Source organism: Paramormyrops kingsleyae, chromosome 21 (assembly GCF_048594095.1).
Source record: "Paramormyrops kingsleyae isolate MSU_618 chromosome 21, PKINGS_0.4, whole genome shotgun sequence".
NCBI classification, from domain to species: domain Eukaryota; kingdom Metazoa; phylum Chordata; class Actinopteri; order Osteoglossiformes; family Mormyridae; genus Paramormyrops; species Paramormyrops kingsleyae.
The window spans coordinates 6115317-6134824 of NC_132817.1; the positions used below are offsets into that span (position 1 = coordinate 6115317).

Below are 19508 nucleotides of genomic sequence, written 5' to 3' on the forward strand. Positions count from 1 at the left end.
GCTGTGCGGCATGGTTTTGTGTGTTTTCCCCACCGCGTATAACAGCAGACGTCGGAGGGGCAACGCGATCCGCCATGAGAGGAAAAGGGCCCGGAGGTCACAGGCATCTGCCCACACGAAGATGAATCCGCACACGGGTACACTGGCAGCGAGGACATGCCACAGAGAAGGAGAGCGGGCGAAGGAGTCGTTTGTTATTCCGGTTTATCTTGACAATTGTGGGGCTATGACCACTTAAAATAGGAAAAGTAAATGTTATTATATATATATATATCTCAGGATGCATAAGACAGTATAAACAAACAGCGGAAAATGAGCCACGCAGATGAGCAGATGCCCTCTGAGCTCTAAGCAGGCTGACTCCCAGGTCCCCAAAGAATCATGGGAAAAACCTTCTGCGCTAATCTGCATATGATCTGAGGCCGGACCAATCGGAGCACAGATGGCGCCATCGACCAGTCAGCCTGAGGAAACACTGGTGCAGTTTTTAGGAACTTAGGACAAACAATCGTGACCCGAGAAAGTTCTCTCAGATGCTATTGGTGGCTCCCGGACGGGTTTATCACTTACAGGAGAGTGAGACTCGCACGGGAATCCCTGAGCCTTTCACCCGATCACATCGATGGCTGTCGACACTGGGGCCACAGGAGAGGGCAGCAATACAGCAATGTAAACGTGCGACTTGTTAATGGCCTGAGTGTGACGTCCGTTTCACTATGAGCACAAGGTACCGAATTAAAATGTTTTTTTGTTTGAATCTGAGTTATATTTAATTACAGAGAAAAGATATTCATTCAAGCCTACTCGGTGGTCATTTATTAAAGACTGGTGAATCCGACTAATTCCCATAGTAAGAGTGGCCTCTGTAGGCCAAAGTTGAGTATTGCAGAAGGTCCGTCCACATCAAAAGTATCTTCTTTTCTTTCTGCATCAGGTAGTTTTTAAGTAAGAATTCAGATACAGGGGATACAACCTCAGGCACCAAACTCGCGGGGCCCGGGGCCCCACGTCGCCAAAAGGCCACAGCCGCAGACCGGAGAATGGAGGTCCGAGAAGCTGCAGGACGGCTGGGAAACGCGGAATCCGTCAGGGGAAAGGGTCAGCTCACCACGGTAGACAAACGTCGGGAAATCTTTGTAGGCTTTACAATATATTTTACACCTCGGGAAAACCACCTGTATCAGAGCGTATGCAATATTCATATTTAGCTGCAGTGTTGAAGAGATTTGGCTTTGGGGATAACTTCTGTAACTGGATTGCAATTTTATATTCATCTCCACAAGCATGTATTAGGACAAATAAGATTATATCAGACTACTTTCCACTTTTTAGAGGCACAAAACAGGGGTGTCCCCTCAATATAGCTATAGAAAAATTGGCAATAGCAATAAGGATTGATAATGGTTTAATAGGAATAAACAGGTGTGGTCATGTCCATAAACTCTCCCTATATGCTGATGATCTCATTCTTTATATTTCTCAACCAGACATATCTATGCCTAATGTATTGGATATTTAATGTAATTTTGGGAAAATATCTGGCTATAATATTGATCTTACTAAGAGTATATTGTTTCCAGTAAGTGATCAAGCAAGCTAGTTAAAGTTTGACTCCTTTCCATTTAAAATAGAGCAGAACTCATTTACATATCTGGGTGTCTCGGTCACCCGTAAATATAAGGATCTGTTTAAACTAATTTTTACTTCAGCTCTCGACAAAATGAATCATCAGTTACTTCATTGGTCTCGACTCCCAATTTCACTTGCAGGACGTATCGATGCTGTCAGGATGAATATCTTGCCTAGATTTCTCTTCCTGTTTCACACAGTACCTATATTTGTCCCTAAGATGTTTTTTAAAAAACTCGATAAACACATTTCTTCCTTTATCTGGAATAAGGCCTGCACGGGGTCTGCAGTACCTTTATGTTAGCAACTGACTTTAAAAATAACTGTGATGGCCTGAGATGGCCACCCCATGTTGCAGTTACCTGGAGTGAAACTGGAAGTGGTGCATAAATTTTTTTGGTCCGACGGGCAAACGGCCTGGATGGTCATGGTTCCCTTTTAATCCCCATTGGCAGTACCAACAGGTGCCCACAGTAGGGGGATGAGCTGGGTTGTGGCGTAGTTGTTTGTTATTTTTTTGTTAACATTTTTTGATTTAGGTTTTTCTTTATAAAATTGTTTGTATAATCTTATGGGCTCAATATGTTATGGGGTTTATTCAGTTAGTGGCATGTAGGTATAAATGTTAGGGTAGTGTCCCCCCCCCTTGTGTGTGTTGCTGGATTGATCACCCAGTATATATGTTTCCCCAGTGTGTTAGTTGTTAGGTCAGTTATGTTCAGTGTAGGTTGGATTATGCTTTGCTTTAATTTTGGTTTCATTCTGTTTGGTTGACCTCATTTTATTGGGCCCTGGGTTTTCCTTTGTGGGATATTCTTTTGTATTTTGGTGATTTTTGGATTTTCAGTAAAGTTTTGGTTAGTAACAAATTCTGTGCCCCTGATTCTGCCTGCTGGTCCCTCACATGTGGTGTCAGAAGTGGGACAAACCAGCTCAGTATGGCAGAGAACTGGCACAGCAAGAGCGGAGGTCTAAGGCTCTGCAACATCAGATCAGCCTCTTGCAGTTAGAGGTTCATGCCTGCACCTCTTGTTCCTGGTCCATGCCAAGCAGATGCAGACCCTCTAGCCTTGGAGGATGTGGAAGCCAATATCCAGCATCTACCATCTTGAGTGGAAGCCCCAGTGAAAGGTCTCCACATCCAGGATACCAGGTCAGTCACAAACGTATAGAGAACCCAAGTTACAGAAGTTATCTGACTCTAATGACATTGAGCACTTTCTCATTACATTTGAGCGCATTGCAGGAGCCTGTCGGTGGCCCAGGTCTGACTGGGCTTTTCATCTTGTCCCATTGCTAACTGGTAAAGCTAGGAGTGCTTACGTGCACATGGATTTGGAACAAGCACATGATTATGATCAGGTAAAGGCTGCTATAATGAAGAAATGTGACATTAATTCTGAAACCTATCGGCAAAAATTCACCTCTTTGGAGGTGGAAGGACATGAGTCTTAGAGAATTGTATGTCAGATTAAAGGAACTGTATGGGAAGTGGATACAGCCTAAAGGGAAAATGGTGGAGGAAGTTGGGGAAATCATTGTCCTGGATCAGTACTTGAGAATGTTGTGCCCTGAGCTACAGGTAAGGCTGAAGGAGCGTGATCCTGGGACTGCAGCAGAGGCAGCGATGCTAGCCAAGGCATTTGTGGCAGCCAGAAAAAAAGGCCAGCCATGGACCCAAAATGCTTGGCGGATGGGAAGGGATACTCCTAAGGCAATCCCCTCACATCAGCAGAGGCTGAATTTTGGTGTAGGTAGGCCTTCTGTAAAGGAAATTCCACCAGCTAGTGTTTCAAGGGGCCTAGGTAAGCCACCTATTTGCTACCTCTGTGGCCAGGAAGGCCATACCAAACCCGTCTGTCCCAAGAACACTTAAGATTACTCAGATGTGCTTTGTTCCTATGCAGGAGCCACAGCTAAAGCCAAGAGCTGAACAGGTTATGAGGATGATATCTGTGGAAATAAATGGGAAGAAGTTAAAAGCCCTTATCGACTTGGAGTGATCAGACTCTTGTTCATCAACAATATGCACCTTACGTGGGGGGCATTACAGAAAGGGTCCCTGTTCGCTGTTTACATGGGGATGAAAGGTACCTTCCCACATCGGATGTATATGTTAAGGTACAAGGGCAGACCTATCTTTTAATGGTAAGAATTGCTGAAAATCTCCCCTTTGCGGTAATATTAGGTCATGATTTGCCAGTGCTTTTTGATTTGTTGCGACCTCCCCCTATGTGTAACTTAGTAACTCGATCACAGGCAAAGTGGGTCTCAGGAGGCATCCTCAACTCCTGGTGTTCTGCCATTTTATAATGCTGACCTGGAGACTGTACCCGGGAGGTCTCGCAAGTCACGACGGCAGAGGTGAGAGAAGTTGGAATATTCAGCCACCAGAGCATCAGGGGAGGTCAAACCTGAACTGTGTTTAGGTCTGAAGCTACTTGGCAATGTGGGTAAAATGCAGGAGGAAGATCCAAGTTTAACGTGGTGTTTTCAGAAGGCTAGGGAGAAAGGGGCAGAGAGGGATTCGATAGCTGGACAGAATTTCTTTATTCAGCAGGGTGTGCTCTACTGTCAACGAGGGTCAGTTAAGCAGTTGGTGGTTCCACAAGGGGTGCGGGAGACTGTGCTCACTTTAGGTCATTCCATTCCCTGGGCTGGCCACCTGGGGAAACGCAAAACCACCGCACGCATTGAGCGCTACTTTCACTGGCCTGGTTTGCAGGTAGGGGTAGCACAATTTTGTAGAAGCTGTCCTCAGTGTCAGAACCTCAAGTAAGGGCCCCTTAAAAGCCCCTCTTCAGCCTCTTCCCATTAGTACTCCTTTTTCACGGCTGGGAATGGACATGGTAGGTCCTCTGGAAAGGAGTAAGTCAGGGAATCAGTTTGTTAGTGATCACAGACTATGCTACCAAGTATCCAGAAGTCTTCCCTTTGAGGTCTGTTAAAGCTAAGCATGTGGCATCTTGCTTAGTACAGTTTTCAAGGGTAGGACTTCCTCTGGAGATTGACAGACCAGGGTACAAATTGTCTACATTGCTTAAGCAAGTTTATCGGTTGCTGGGCATTAACGGTGTGCGAACGACACCATATCATCCTCAGACAGACTGTTTGACAGGAAGGTTTAACCAAACATTAAAACAAATGTTATGGAAGTTTGTAAAGGGCTCAGATTGGGACCAATGGTTGCCATACCTTTTGTTTGCATATAGAGAGGTACCACAGGCCTCTACAGGTTTCTCCCCCTTTGAGTTGTTATATGGCAGGGAGGTCAGAGGACCACTGACTCTTCTCAAAGATGCATGGGAGGGACACCAGGGGCAGGAGGAGCAGGTCAACATTGTCTCCTATGTAATACAGATGCGTGATAAGCTGGAGGAAATGACAGTGCTGGCCCAGGAGCACATGGCAGAGGCTCAGAAGACACAGAAAAGGTGGTATGAGCAGTCGGCTCGCCAAAGGAATTTTGAACCTGGTCAGAAGGTGCTGGTAATGTTGCCAAGTCAGGAGAGTAAGCTGCTGGCAGTGGCAAGGGCCTTTTGAAGTGGAGAAGAAGATGGGGCCAGCCACTTATAAAATCTTGATGCCGGGGCAGAAGTGCTCCAGCAAGGTGATTCATGTGAACCTTCTCAAGGAATGGGTCTCAAGGTCAGAGAAAGAGGTATTGATAAGGAAGGTGAAGGAATGCTTGGCTGTAAAATGGGCATTGGACTCTTAAGTACTACCTGTTGGGTAGGGAGTTCAGCTTGGAGACAGATCACGAAGCCCTCCAGTGGCTGCAACGGATGAAGGACTCCAATAGCAGAATTACACAATGGTACTTGGCAATGCAGCCTTCTCGGTTCACAGTGAGCATGTTCCTGGTAAGGATAACATCACGGCAGATTATCTCTCTCGCTGTTTCGGCGAGAGTCTGGAAGGGGGGGAGCCTGAGATGGCCACACCATGTTGCAGTTACCTGGAGTGAAACTGGAAGTGGTGCATACATTTTTTTTGGTCTGACGGGCAAACGGCCTGGATGGTCATGGTTCCCTTTAATCCCCATTGGCAGTACCAACAGGTGCCCACAGTAGGGGGATGAGGAGCTGGGTTGTGGCATAGTTGTTTGTTAAAAAAAATAACATTTTTTGATTTAGGTTTTTCTTTATAAAATTGTTTGTATAATCTTATGGGCTCAATATGTTATGGGGTTTATTTAGTTAGTGGCATGTAGGTATAAATGTTATGGTAGTGTTCCCCCCTTGTGTGTGTTGCTGGATTGATCACCCAGTATATATGTTTCCCCAGTGTGTCATTTGGGAGGTCAGTTATGTTTAGTGTAGGTTGGGTTATGCTTTGCTTTAATTTTGGTTTCATTCTGTTTGGTTGACCTCATTTTATTGGGCCCTGGGTTTTCCTTTTGTTGGATATTCTTTTTGTATTTTGATGATTTTTTTGGATTTTCAGTAAAGTTTCGGTTAGTAACAAATTCTGTGCCCCTGATTCTGCCTGCTGGTCCCTCACAATAACGATTGCAAACTCATGCAGTTAGAAGCTTAGTGTAGTACCTTTCTTAAGGGTGGTGGTCCTATCTGGGCTGAAATGGAGCAATTCTCTTGTAATCCAGTCTCTCCAATCTCTTTAACCTGTGGTCTATTACCAATGGTCAGTAAACCTGTGTGTGATAATCCAGAGGTGCTTGGCTCGTTTGAAATTGAGACCAAATTTTGGTTACATTTTAATCAAACAAATGCTGACAGTTACCTTTAGTATCTAATTATGTTTAAACCTTCTCTAGTAGACTCTGCATTCAATTTGTGGTTTAATAATGGATTAAAATGTGTTAGGGATCTATATGATGACAGTAGTTTTGTCCTTTGAGCAAATTACAGCATATAATAAACCACAATCCCATTTCTTTCAGGTATTTGCAGGGGTGAGACTTTAACAAATATTTTGCCTTTTTCCAAGCCCCCCAGTTCAAACCTGAATTGAAGACCTTTTACGTATGAAGCCTTTTGAAAACGGTGTGATTTCTAAGATTTATGATACAATTTTGAGTAGGACGTCTCCCACATTAGATTATTTAAAGGACCAATGGAGTACAGATCTTGGGTTTGAGACTCAGGAAGATGTCTGGCAATCTATAATAAGTTGGATACATTCCACATCTATATGTGTAAGGCATGGTCTTATACAATTTAAAATAGTACATAGAGTACATTTTTCTAAGGGTAAGCTTGCCATGGATCTATCCTGGAGTTGATCCAACTTGTTCTAGATGCAAACCAGGGGAAGCTACTCTAGTACACATGTTCCGGACGTGTCCTGTTTTACAGTCATATTGGTCTGAGATATTTGACACAATATGTTTTATATGTGAAAAGGGCTTTGAACCAGATCCAGTAGTAGCCATATTTGGGCTGCTACCAGCTTGGCTCTCATTACCATCAGTTAATCCTGAGGCAGGGGCTTTCTGTCTGTCGCTGGCAAGACGGCTAATTTTAGTTCATTGGAAGTCAAACCAGCCCCCTACTCATCATAAATGGGTGGAGAGTGTTATATCACACGCAAAATTGGAAAAACTTAAGTACTCTTCTAGAGGTTCGACTAGGAAATTTTGTTTGTTTCATGGTTTGTTAAAATGCTCAATAAAAAGACATTATAACAACATTAAAAAGCTCACCATGAGTCCCCGTGAGCCGCGTGTTCCTGCCATTCTGCCGTGCTTTTGCCGATCGGTGTGTCACATGACCTGCCACAGCCAGACCTTAACATCTCTAAAGGCATCAGTACAGTCTTCTGCAGCTTTCAGGGTCCTGCTCGATCTGCACTCTTCACTGTCCTGCTGCTTTGGCTGCACTTGACATTTTTCTAAATTGAAACGAAACAAAGCTTTATTTGCCATTTGTACGAGAACAGGCTCATTGGAATGTGTGCTTTCCCCTGCCTTAAGAAAAAACCAGACATGAACACACCTGCAGAGGTGAGAGCAAAGCTTGGGGTCAGAGCAGGGAGGGGGGTCAGCCGTCTATCCTGTACCCTTGGTGCATTTTTCAGCCTTGCTGGAAAAGTGGGTATTTTGCTGAGCACGGGACTCGAACATGCAACCTTCCGATCAAAGGCATAGAGGCCCAGCCCACTGAGAAACACCACCCCCGGGTACCTTCACAGATGTTAAATTTAGAATCCAGCCATTTTCTGTACCCGCTTGTCCTATGCAGGGTCGCGGGGACCCAGAGCCGATCCCGGAAGCCGCAGGTGCAAAGGCAGGGAATCGCCCAGAATGGGACGCCAGCTGCATTTAAAATCCATATTTAAAACACACTGTAATTCAGCACCAAACTGTAAAGAGTGAGGTAAAGAAAGAGGACGTGTGCCAGTGTGTAAATGAAACATCAATAAAATCTAACCAAACTATAGGTCAGAGGACTTTGATATTGTGCTGGCTGTTACATAACTGAGTGCTATAGAATTTCTCGTAAGTAAACTCATTCTGGGTTCTGCAGTGGACACTAGCTTAGGAGGAGGCTGGTTTTTCATTAACAGCCAATGCTCACCATAGAGCTAACTGGACATTAGGTAATGGGGGTCTGCAGTGCATACAGTGCATGTAGAGAGAAATGGTTTGTGGATCTTTGCACTGGGCCGTCTCCCTGAGACTAAGAGCAGATAGAAGCTACCTTTATGTTAGCAACTGACTTTAAAAATAACGATTGCAAACTCATGAAGTTAGAAGCTTAGTGTAGCACCAGTCTCTTGATTTAATGTTTAACCTTTAAATTTTAGATATTTAAAAGAAACTGAATTAACGTATGGACTTTAAGATAATTAATAATACAATGTATTAACAGTTTTTATCTGGACTGTTTTATGAAATACAAATAACTGAAAAGATGGTCATCCAGAAAGCTAGAAAACATCTTGCATAATTCAGCTGAGCAAAGAGATTCAGGTCTGCACAGATTTGAGGTCATTTATTTACAGTCAGCTGCGTGACTGGAGGGGAACCTGTAGGGGGCGATATCAGGCTATGCTCTTTGGGCTGTGGCGACAGAGGTTGTACGGGTCAAGAATCACGATGAATAGAGGCACATGCTCACCATGGGAGAGGGCCAGGGGCGGGGGGACGGGGGGAATGGGGTGAGAGCTTAAAATTAGGAACATTATGGGGAGATAAAATAGTTCAACATTTTTTATACTTTATTTATTTAACAAATCTTTCTTGATACTGGAGATAACTGCACAAAGGAAGAAAAGGAAGTTGAAACTGTGGGAAAAGGAGCAGCTGAGTTCATTATTATTTATAGGAGGGCAGAAGGATTAAATAAAGAATGTACAGAGCGATGATAGCGTACAAAATGAAGAATATTAATCGGGCCTGACAAGCTTGAAGAAATACATTTAAAGAACTTTTTCAGCAGTCACTCTGGATGTTTTTAATTAATTTCATGTTTTATGCACCCAGTCATCTATTTTCAGCATGTGCTTCAATATGCTCACAGTGCTCACTTGATATTTTGAAATGAATATTGAATATGAATATTAGGAGGTTTCTATGTCTGTAGTTTTAACACAATTATATAACGTGCAACCATGACAGAAGAAGATTAATCTACTAAATTTATCTTGGCTGCATATTTGTATTCTGGTTGTACAAGAGTCACATGGTGTAATTTAATTGATTTATTTGTTGCTTGGTACCGTGCCCGATCTGTGTGTGATATGCATCTGCTCATTAAATTATACGTTGTAATTGATGGAACGTCAAGGATTACGAGGGGGAGCCTCCCGCTTGAGAGAAACTCGATGGCGATTGTTTTAAGCCGTCCACTTCCTGTCTGCATCCTCACAGGGAGGTTATCTGCTGTGCGGTACTTCAGCGGAGCCAAAGACGGGATTCTGAAGTGGGGGATTGCACGACCCCCCCCCCCCCCCGGTGAGCCGTATCGGTCATGCTGGTTCAGGCATAAAACCGACGCCTAATTTCCCTCGAAACCAGTAAAAGCCGCGGCGGACGAGCTGAACATGTGGCCCGCACTGTGTGATCTGTGCCGATGCTGTCGGCTGACCGCAGGGAACTGGGCTCTAAGCGCACATCATTCAACGGGTCCTTCGATGTTTAGTTCTCTGGCATCCAGCTTACCTAAGAGGTGTGCATAGACCTATGAATAAAGATGAATAGACACGTCCAGTAAAGCAAAATAAAACCAGAATAAATAAGCAAGACATTCTATGCAACTTCTCATTCTACGTCAGTGTTTATTGTATTATTGATTAAATATAAGTGGATAATAAGCCACTTTATCCGGTGTCAATCTGACATTACTTACAAGAGTGATAGACTTATTATTTAATTATCATGTAATTATGGAAAGAATTCATAAGCATTGCTATAGGAATAGTGCAAACCAGGCGACTACCCTGGGATTACATCCATTTAACAAACTTTGTCATTAATGTCAAGGAGCCAGCAAACATTTGTTACTAAATCACGCGCCTGGCAGGGAAATGCTGTAGCAGATCCATTAGCTGGGGCTGGATTTGTTCAGGAACAGACAGACGGTTCAAGGATGTTAGGATATAATGTGCAAACCCAAGCGCTGCTTGTTTGTGAGGTAAAATCCACAAATAACAGAGGGTTTTGTTACCTGTCTGGGCTGGAGGCGGCGGACACGGTGCGTGCTGAGGCAGCCCCGGGACGGACACGTCCTGCACGTCCCACACCGCGTCGTCTGCGCAGCAAAGCACTCATCTGAAAAGGAAAGCCGACTGGCTGTTAGGGGCTATTTTCTGGAATTTTCCACATTTTCCCCAGTGAAATAAAAGGCTGTTAAATCTGAAGAAGAAAAAAAAAAGGTGCATCTTTTCTTGGTTACGTGGGCCTGTTTCGCTATCAGTTTTCTGGGTTTTGGTGATTTGCGGTTTAAGATAATTAGAGGGAAACCACGGTGAAAGGAAAGCCGGCAGAAACGTAGAGGGGCAGAACCTGTTCGGGAAAACGACGCGAGACCAGTCCATCCAAACATCAGTTGTCCTTTTCAGGATCTCGGAACAACACCCTGATATGCGTAAGACGCGAGTTATTTTTAATAAATAGCAAGAGTTTCTTATATTTAATTTCACACTCTAAAAGTCTGGTATTTCCTGTGCTTGTCACTGAAAATTGAAAAAGCCTTCTTTGATGCCTTGGGTAACCCAGCACAGTCCCTACAGGGGTCGTGACTCAGGAGATACTGACACTGTCTGCGTGTGACGACGGTGTCTGCGTGTGACGACGGTGTCTGCGTGCACTTCCGCAGGGTGAACCCCTGCCAGGTTGTTCTATGTGAAATTATTTGACTTTGCCTGCCGCCTACTAGGGTGAAGGGTTTTTACCGTGCAGTGCACCTTGAGTTACTGGCTGACTGTCAAGACGGGAGAGAACCCCTGCTCCCCTCACAGGACGTTAAACCTCCACAAGTGCAAAAGTCCTGTGACCTTCCACTTACCTGTCGCGTCGGACTCGCTGTGGAGATGAGCCGTCCCAAGCTCACCCCTGCTTTACTCTTAGGTAGCATGTTGCTAACGGCCATCTCCTAAGTACTGAACGCCTCCCAGCCAGAGCTCAACAACCAATAAGCAACTGCCCTCCCTGCTGCTCTCTCAAACCTCATTGGTCGGCTAGGCATCATCAGATTTCTCCTCTGCACCTCCCTAGCCTGGGTTGCGCAAATCCTTTATTTTAAATGACCTCCAAAGTCATAGTGCGACAGAAGCTCCATTACAAAATCCCCCTCCCCCCCATCACAAAAATTCTCCTACCCCACTGGAAGGTGGAAGGCAGGCGATGCCTCTGAGTAAACACGAGGACAAATGGAGTGTTTGCTGTATCTACAGGCTGAGTCTCAGCCAAAACTGCTGCGAGCAAATTAACATTTAACCAGGCCTTCTCCAGAAAGTGCTCGTCCGGAGCACGACAGGCCTCCTCCGCTGGATATTTCATCATATGCATTCCACCGACAGCGTCGATTATGTAAAGCAGTCAGTCACAGCAGCTAGCGGGTGAGTAACTGAGAAAGCGTTGACCTTATGCTTATATAGCGCTTTTCAAGACACCCAAAGCACTTTACAGAACCACTGGAGAGCCACTGCAACCACTATCACTGTGCAGCACCCGCCTGGATGCCAGTACGCTCACTGCACAGTAGCTAAGGTGGTGAAGGGGCAGGAGAGAAGTCACCAGTTAGATATAGGGGATGTTTAGGAGGCCAGATCTGAAAGGACCACAGTGGTCAATTTTAGCCAGGGCATCAGGGTACCACCCCTACTCTTTCAAAAGATGCCCAGGGGTCTTTTATGACCTCAGACAGTCAGGATCTCAGTTTTAAGTCTCATCTGAAAGGCAGCACCATTTTTACAGCAGTCTTGCTGTCACTGCACTGGGGCACTGGGATCCACACTGACCACTGGATGGACTCCCCTTGTTGGCCACACCTCTTCAAAACATAAACATAAACCTACCTTGAACTTAGCCCCAATGCAAACCCTATGCTTAGCTTTCACCATAATGGCAACCCTAAATCTAAGCCTAACCCTAACCTAAACCCTAATGGCAACCCCGACTCCAGCTCAAATCCTAAAAGTAATTCTAACTGAATTGGTAGGTAGCTAAGCCCTGTGTGCTAATTATTCTTCTGTACAGAACAAATCAATGGGGAAGACAGAAATGGACACGGTAATAACATTTTAATGTCATTCTATGATCCAGGCAGCATGTAGCCTGAAAACTGTCCAGCTGGCCCAGTGCTGAGATGCCACTGGCCATGTTTTCAGGTTACGACGCCCGGAGCAAAGCAAAACCAGAACAAATAACCCCTCCCAGCATCCTGGCATCTTCTGCGTGTTCTGTGTGTTTACGGAACAACTAATGTAATAATAAAGCGAAGTCGAAACTGCTGCACAATATATTCGGTACATTTAATTCTAGCACATTCTATAAATGCCAAAAACAATGCGGAAAATACCAGGAAAAAAAAATACGGAACTACCAAACAAGCTATAGTCAGATTCACATTAATACCCTAGATTAGCACAGCAAAATTTCACTGAAAAATATATGTTCTGGTTCGTTCGCTTTTAAAAATAACAAAGCGAATAAAGAACAATTTTAATGTAGTAAATTATCCATGAATATGGAAGAGAAACTCAGCAGTTACATGTTTTTCTCTATTCAATAAGTTGATGCCGATTTTAGTACAATCTGTGACCTTTGCTGATTTAAGACGGGCTTAAATGGGGGCTGGACTGCGTTTACTTTTGTGATCCTTTTGCCCGCTGGAGCCTCATGGAATAACCTCAGGTGAATGTGTCTGTTCAAATCTGCCCGACCCAGTTAATACTTAACCACTAGCTGCTATATAAAGCCCGACCTCCGGAGAGTCTGAGATTCTTCTCACAAAGCGAAGCAGTGGTTACAGCTCTTCATTACCATCATGGTAACGGTTCACTTGGACGCGAGGCTGGTTTTCCTCACGCTTTTCGTCGCTCTGAGCAGCGCATTCCCCGGCCAAAGCGAGAGAGTGGAGGACCTGATGGAGACCAGGTCCCGCTTCGCCATGCTGGAGGACGTGCGCCTGGTGGCCAACGGGCTGCTCCAGCTCGGACACAGCCTCCGGGAGTTTGTGCACAAGACCAAGAGCCAGATCACAGACATCTTCCAAAAGATCAGCATTTTCGACACGTCCTTCTACCAGCTGTCAACCATCACCAGTGAGATCAAAGAGGAAGAGGAGGAGTTGATGAAGACCACTGGCATCCTGAAGGCCAGCAATGAGAAGGTCATAAACCTGTCACAGGAGATCCACGCAAAGATGAACAACATCCTGGAGAACCGTAGTCAGCTTCAGCAGAAGGTGGTGGAGCTGGAGGAGAAGATCAGTGTCTTAATCCATGACCCCCTGCCAGCAGACCAGATGGATGAGATCTCTGCGCTCAAGGTGGGGACTGCTGTTGAGCTTCAGCACTGACGCTTCGCTTTAGCTTCATTAATTTGAATCGATGTTTGTGTACGATGATTGTTCAGTCCTACACGCTAAAAACACGCTTCTACAGCATGCACCACGTGTGCGTGGAGGACGTGACGCATTAATCGCTTGCGTTGTGTTGACCATGGACTCCGTGCTGCGTTGGGTTCCACAGGACGTAATAGATGCCCAGGAAAAGTCTATCTCAGACCTGCTGAAGGCAGTGAGGGAGCAACACGAGCAGCTCAGTCAGCAGAAGATCAAGATAAAGATCATGGAAGAGAAGGTACCGTACCAGCAATGCACTACCAGCCCGTCGCAGAGTACAGACACTGACCATAACACTGAGGTGCCATGAAAGTGTTACTCATTTATATGAATGAGGGATGTGACAGACTTCTTTCTTCTAGGGTGACCAGACAATCCATGTCAGGGAGGACACTTTGAGCTACTTCGGGCTTTACAAACTACTTTCTAATTGAAAGGCTCCTGTGCTCGGCTAAATAGTTCAGCTCTTCTTGTGCTTTGACTGGTTTGTTTCCTTGACTGAAAGACTCATCCAGCTGTTTCACATTAGCATTAGCGACACATGCATGATTATAGGAGACTGACCAATCAGCACACAGCAAGAGCTAAGTGCTCAAGTGAAATCCAGAAATAGTAATTTACAATTCCTGTCCTAGCTCAGAGTGTCCTCCCTGACATGGATTATCTGGTCACCCTACTTTCTTCTGGCTATTGTACAGTACATGTGTGCAAATCCATGCAGAACTGTTGGCTTAATGCAACCCCTTCCTCATTCAGCTAACTGAGGGCACTTCGCAAGCGACTGCAAAGGAAGCCGTCAGATTTAACCAGGAGCCTCTTGTAGGGAACCGGCTGAATGCTTCAGCTAACGGGAGGCCCGACTTGAACGGTAAGGGAACCAAAGATTTGTGCACCGCGTTACATCACTGCCATCGCATTGGAAATGTGCCATAACTGTCTATCCAAACTGTAGATCATCCCTCAGACTGCCAAGACGTGTTCGACAAAGGAGAGAGGAATAGCGGCGTGTATCTCGTCAAGCCAAACCAGTCTGAGCCTTTCAGTGTCTACTGCGACATGACGGCAGGTGAGACATACGAATGTCCAGATTGTTCTGTGACCTGTCCTGAAGACCATAAGAACGTCTTAAAAAAATCACTCACAAAAATGTTTAAACCACAGCACAAAGCTAGAACTACTGACAAACCCTAAAACTTAACATACAAGTGACAATGGCACCTGGTACTTACTTAGAATTTAAATTTAAAGTTATAAATGTAAAATTTTTAAACAACAAAGTCATCAACAGGGAAGGTTACTGGGGCGACACCAGGATCAGGCTGATTCATTAATGACTGGTGTCCCAGTAGGTGTCAGTGAGCCAATCAAATGTCTGTCATTCGCAGATGGAGGGTCTACAGTCATCCAGCGGAGGCAGGATGGGTCAGTGGAATTCGACCAGACGTGGGAGAAGTACGAAAACGGATTTGGGAGCCTTGAGAGTGAGTAACAGGACTAGCCAGTAAACACCCAGTGGATGTGGTTACCACCACTCAGGCCACACATTTGTGCAGGGCCCCTGAGGTGTGGGGGGCCCTCTATTGGCCAGAAACAGTCACCACACTGTAGGGGCCCCAAAGTACTTTGAATGGAGCCCCAGAAAATATCAGTCTTCTGTCTTTGCAGCCATTGAGAAGTTCTGTAAGATCAGAAGCTCACTGTCTTGGGTTAAAGGTCATAAAATGTTAAACACTCATATTTGCTGTGATTCTACCAAAACACATTGCCATGGTATGCGGCTCACTGGCCTGTAACCAGAAGGTTACCAGTTCTAAAGCCATTTCTGGCAGGTGTCAGTGATGGGCTCCTGAGCAAGGCCCGTAAACACAACTGCCCCAGGAACACTGGCTGACTGTCTCTGATCCTTTGGCAAAAGCACATGTCAGGTGACAACGGAGTGATGTTTTGCTGTCATGACAGAGAACTGGAGAGCTAGGGGGGGGGGGGCAGCCAAAGGGCAGAGTGACACGACCTCCCCAGCAGGCCTGAAAAATCCCTAAAGGCAACCAGTGCCTGTTTTTTATCTAATAATGCAAAAATGAACCAATATTGCATGTGAGACAAACAGTGATTGTTAATGAGTGACTCAGGAACAACATGACTCTCAGAAATGATGGTGACTGGGGATGAAGGTGCGAGTGTTTCTGGCCAGGATGGTGACCAAAAACCATGTGACCCGGGGACGGGTCACCGTAGATGCTGATTCCAGTTTTATGAAGTTTACTGGGTCAGAAAGTACAGAGAAGGTTCCGGAAAAGAAGACCTTTCAGCAAGTAAAAAAGGGGGAAAAAAAAACACCAAACAAGGGCAAGTTTGCTGAGTGACGGAATGCCAGATGGGGGCGTGGTGGCCGTAACTGGGGGGGGGGGTCACCAGAGAGGGAGTCACCATTCAGAGGAGGCCTGTGGCACGCGGGATGGTGGAGCCGCTGACTCAGACGGCCGCCCTTCTGCCAGTCAGCCTGATGCACTGGGATGTTCTCTCATCACTGACGTGTGTGATGTCTCATTGTACCATTAACGCTTTGCAGGAGAGTTCTGGCTGGGCCTGCGGAAGATCCACTCCATAGCCCGCCAAGGTGACTACATCCTGCGCATCGAGCTGGAGGACTGGAAACAGGGCCGGCGCTCGGCCGACTACCGCTTCAGCCTGGAGGGGGCGGCCTTGCACTACGCCATCCGCTTAAGACCGCTGAGCGGCAGCTTGGAAGATGCTCTGGGCAATCAGACCGGAATGGGCTTCACCACAAAGGACAGAGACAACGACAACGATGCTGAGGCCAACTGTGCTCACAGCTACACAGGTAGCGCCCCCCCTGCGGGGTCCCGGCAAATGCACAGTACAGCAAAGGACAGCAAAGCACAGTAAAACACAGTACAGCAAAGCACAGCAATGCGCTGTGTGCTGTTTGGGAGCACAGCACTTTTAAAGGGTGTGTCACAACCATCCAAGTCACCTCTCAGAGACCCTAATGTACAATTATTTAAAGACTTTTGAAATTTAAAATGACAATTTCAGCTGGCACAAATGAAACATTAAAAAAAATATTATCAACTCATTAAAAAAAACACACAAATCCAAAAATTCTATGTGTTTTCAAGACACTCTATGACATGACACCACCACAATTAACTACCATATTTGGTAAACATAACTAACACTTTCTATTAGCAAATTAGGCAGGTAAACACTGTAACAATCCCATGCTGCCCTTGCAGGTGGATGGTGGTTCAACGCCTGTGGAGACGCGAACCTAAACGGGAAATACATCCACGGGAGGGCTAGGGGTCGAACAGAGAGAAGAAGAGGCATGCACTGGAAGCCCAGTAGGGGGAGCTCCTACTCCATCAGGACAACCAAGATCTCAATCCATCCAGTGCCACAGGACAGAAGACCAAGCCATTAAAGGCCCATCACCCATATGGCTGAACTGCAAGAGCGGTGAAACACACATGCTCAGTCTGGCGGGAGCTGATTATTAGTCCTAATGGACCCCCAGCAAAAGTCACATTTTTCGTAAGCAGCTGGCAAGTTTCCAGAAAAACCGCAGTTATCCGGCCGCAAGATCCCAACACGCGGTTTGGCGCTTATGCTGTTCAGAATCCAAAGCAAAGACAGCATTACAGTCCCCTGTAAACATCCGTGTAAGATTCAGGAAAAGGAGACAAATTGCCGTGTTTATGACGTGGAACCACAATAATAGAGTCAAACCGCTTCAGGTTAGGGCTGAAGATGGCACAAGGATTTCTTACTGTGTGCTGAGATGTCTGTCAGCTTCTAAATTTGCTTGGGATTTTAACCTAGCACTGTATTTAAGTGTCGCATGACAGTAACACAGAACAAAGAGAATGTTAAATCATTCGCGTGAATCACAGAATTACTGAGTCACATTGACTCTGTTCTGCATGTTGTGCATATAAATTTGTACTGTGAATATTTTCTTATAAATATTGCAAAGATGTGTTTACAAGTTCCTGTGGTAAATCATATTTATGAAGCTCAAATATTTATGTTTTTTTTGGTTGGATTTCCTTAAGTAAGGACCTCTGATTTCCTGTAACCGAGGTACTGAAGGGTGCTGTAACTTTTGGGGTCCTCTGGTTCTGATTGGACTGTTGGGGATTCCAGGGTCCTGCTGTTGTACCGCTTTTAGAGAGACATTTATCTTGGATTTCTAAAAAGTACCTCGCTGTGTAAACTAAATGTGCACCTGTATGCTTTACAATACAAACTAATAAAACAAGCAAATATTGAAAAGAACAGATGTAATCATTTGAAATAAACAATGTTGGGCTAACATATGTGTTACCATTTACAAGGCTGTCCAGCGGAACAAGGCAGAAAGGCCTCGTCAGAAACCGGCCAGCAAAATCATGAACGAGCCCCAGCAACACCGGTGATGCTTAATAAAGAACCTGATCAGCATCAAACTTAAATAATTACATAAATGTGAACTCACTTCCAGGCTACTGAGAATGAGAATATGATAAAACTCAAAACACATAAATATGAATATGATTAATCCAGAAAGGAATATTCCAGAACTGCTGCCAGTGGACAAATTTAGATTAGCGAGACAGAATTAGGTAACACAGCTGATAAGCCTCAATATTGCCCCAAACTGAACCAATATTGCTGCAGAAATTGGCCAGACAGTAAAGCCGTCTCGCCTGCCAGCAGTCGATTTGCCGTTTTGTGAAATCAGACGTAGGCTGCAGCCCAGCGATGGGCTGGCGCCCGATCCTGGGTTATTCCCTGCTTTGCGCCTCTAGCTTGTGGGACGAGCTCCGGACCCCCCACGACCCTGCATCGGACATGCGGGTGCGGAAAATGGATGGATGGACTTGAGCTGCAGGGACCCAGGTGTCCTCATGTCATCATTACATCGCATTTCAAGCACGTATTCTGACAGAATCCAAGAATTCATCTACTTTGATTCCGCGTTGAAAAAAGCCTCCACACAATCCCTGGTTTTCTTTGGATTTTTTTAAGATCGGGGAAACTTCTCAAAAAGATGAATTTAAACCTGAGCGAACTCATATGATAACACACTCGCGCCCTCTAGTGGTAACAAACATTATTCTCAACAAAGGTTTTCTCAGGTCACTACACCGTATAAGTAATGTATATATCAAACATATTGATTTAGAGGTTAAACTGGCCTCTACTTAGATTCGGCATTGCAAAGAGAGCCCTTCTAACCTCACATATACAAGATATTCTCCTTTTTACTGTTAACTGGACAAGCACATGTGAGTTAATTCTGAAAATATATTGACAAGCTGAAGTGTTCAGGGTCCTGCAAATCTTTTAGGCTATTAGGAGAACACAGAAGATGAATAAGCATTTTCTGTTGAAATGCATGAAAAATTAAATACACAAATTTTACAATTTATTATGTGATCAGCAGGTGGCACCATTTCCCACCTTCACGTTTTTGCGGTAAGAACCCCGGGGATCATTTATCAAACTTTGTGTAAAATAAATAAATAAAAATCAGGTGGCATGCGTACATTCCTGGCGTCATTTCCTGCGTACATAGATTTGATGGATTTTTAAATACTGCTAAATTCCAATGAATAACACGGCGAAAATATTACAAATCATAAATATTTTCTTGGTCTCTATTAATTTTGGTGAATGGACTTAAATGATACTTTTTAGTACATAATAATGGTACTTCTTTCATTCCTGTGGGAAAATTGGGTGTGTTTTTGCATACCCCATCCGATGCCCCTGGAGCAGTTGCACTTAAGGACCTTAATTGTCCAAGGGCTTATTGGTAATATAATTACTAGCTACAGGATT

General features: G+C 44.9%; 2 protein-coding genes across 4 annotated transcripts in view; one reads left to right on the forward strand and one right to left on the reverse strand.

The window, feature by feature from the left end:
* LOC111847419 (KN motif and ankyrin repeat domain-containing protein 4-like) overlaps nt 1-19508 on the reverse strand; it is a 58980-nt gene that overhangs the window by 24840 nt on the left and 14632 nt on the right. The window contains exons 2-5 of one of the 2 annotated variants that reach the window (XM_072704405.1): nt 10260-10363; nt 7775-7906; nt 7587-7673; nt 7295-7482 (exon numbers count right to left, since the gene is read on the reverse strand). The gene's annotated coding sequence lies outside the window, so the exon portion shown is untranslated. Of the gene's footprint in view, nt 1-7294; nt 7483-7586; nt 7674-7774; nt 8614-10259; nt 10364-19508 lie in introns of those variants that run through there. The other variant, XM_072704406.1, reaches the window with a different exon arrangement.
* Nucleotides 1008-17960, forward strand: LOC111847420 (angiopoietin-related protein 3-like). 2 transcript variants are annotated; one of them, XM_072704407.1, is made up of 9 exons: nt 1008-1112; nt 2683-2782; nt 13145-13586; nt 13789-13899; nt 14418-14529; nt 14614-14727; nt 15047-15142; nt 16231-16503; nt 16919-17960. In XM_072704407.1, exons 3-9 carry the CDS (start codon nt 13182-13184, stop codon nt 17104-17106), a joined length of 1299 nt encoding a protein of 432 aa, XP_072560508.1. In that variant the 5' UTR covers nt 1008-1112; nt 2683-2782; nt 13145-13181; the 3' UTR covers nt 17107-17960. The 2 variants fall into 2 exon arrangements, with proteins under 2 accessions (XP_072560508.1, XP_023674341.2); XM_023818573.2 differs by lacking the exons at nt 1008-1112; nt 2683-2782 and having other exon boundaries at nt 10360-13586.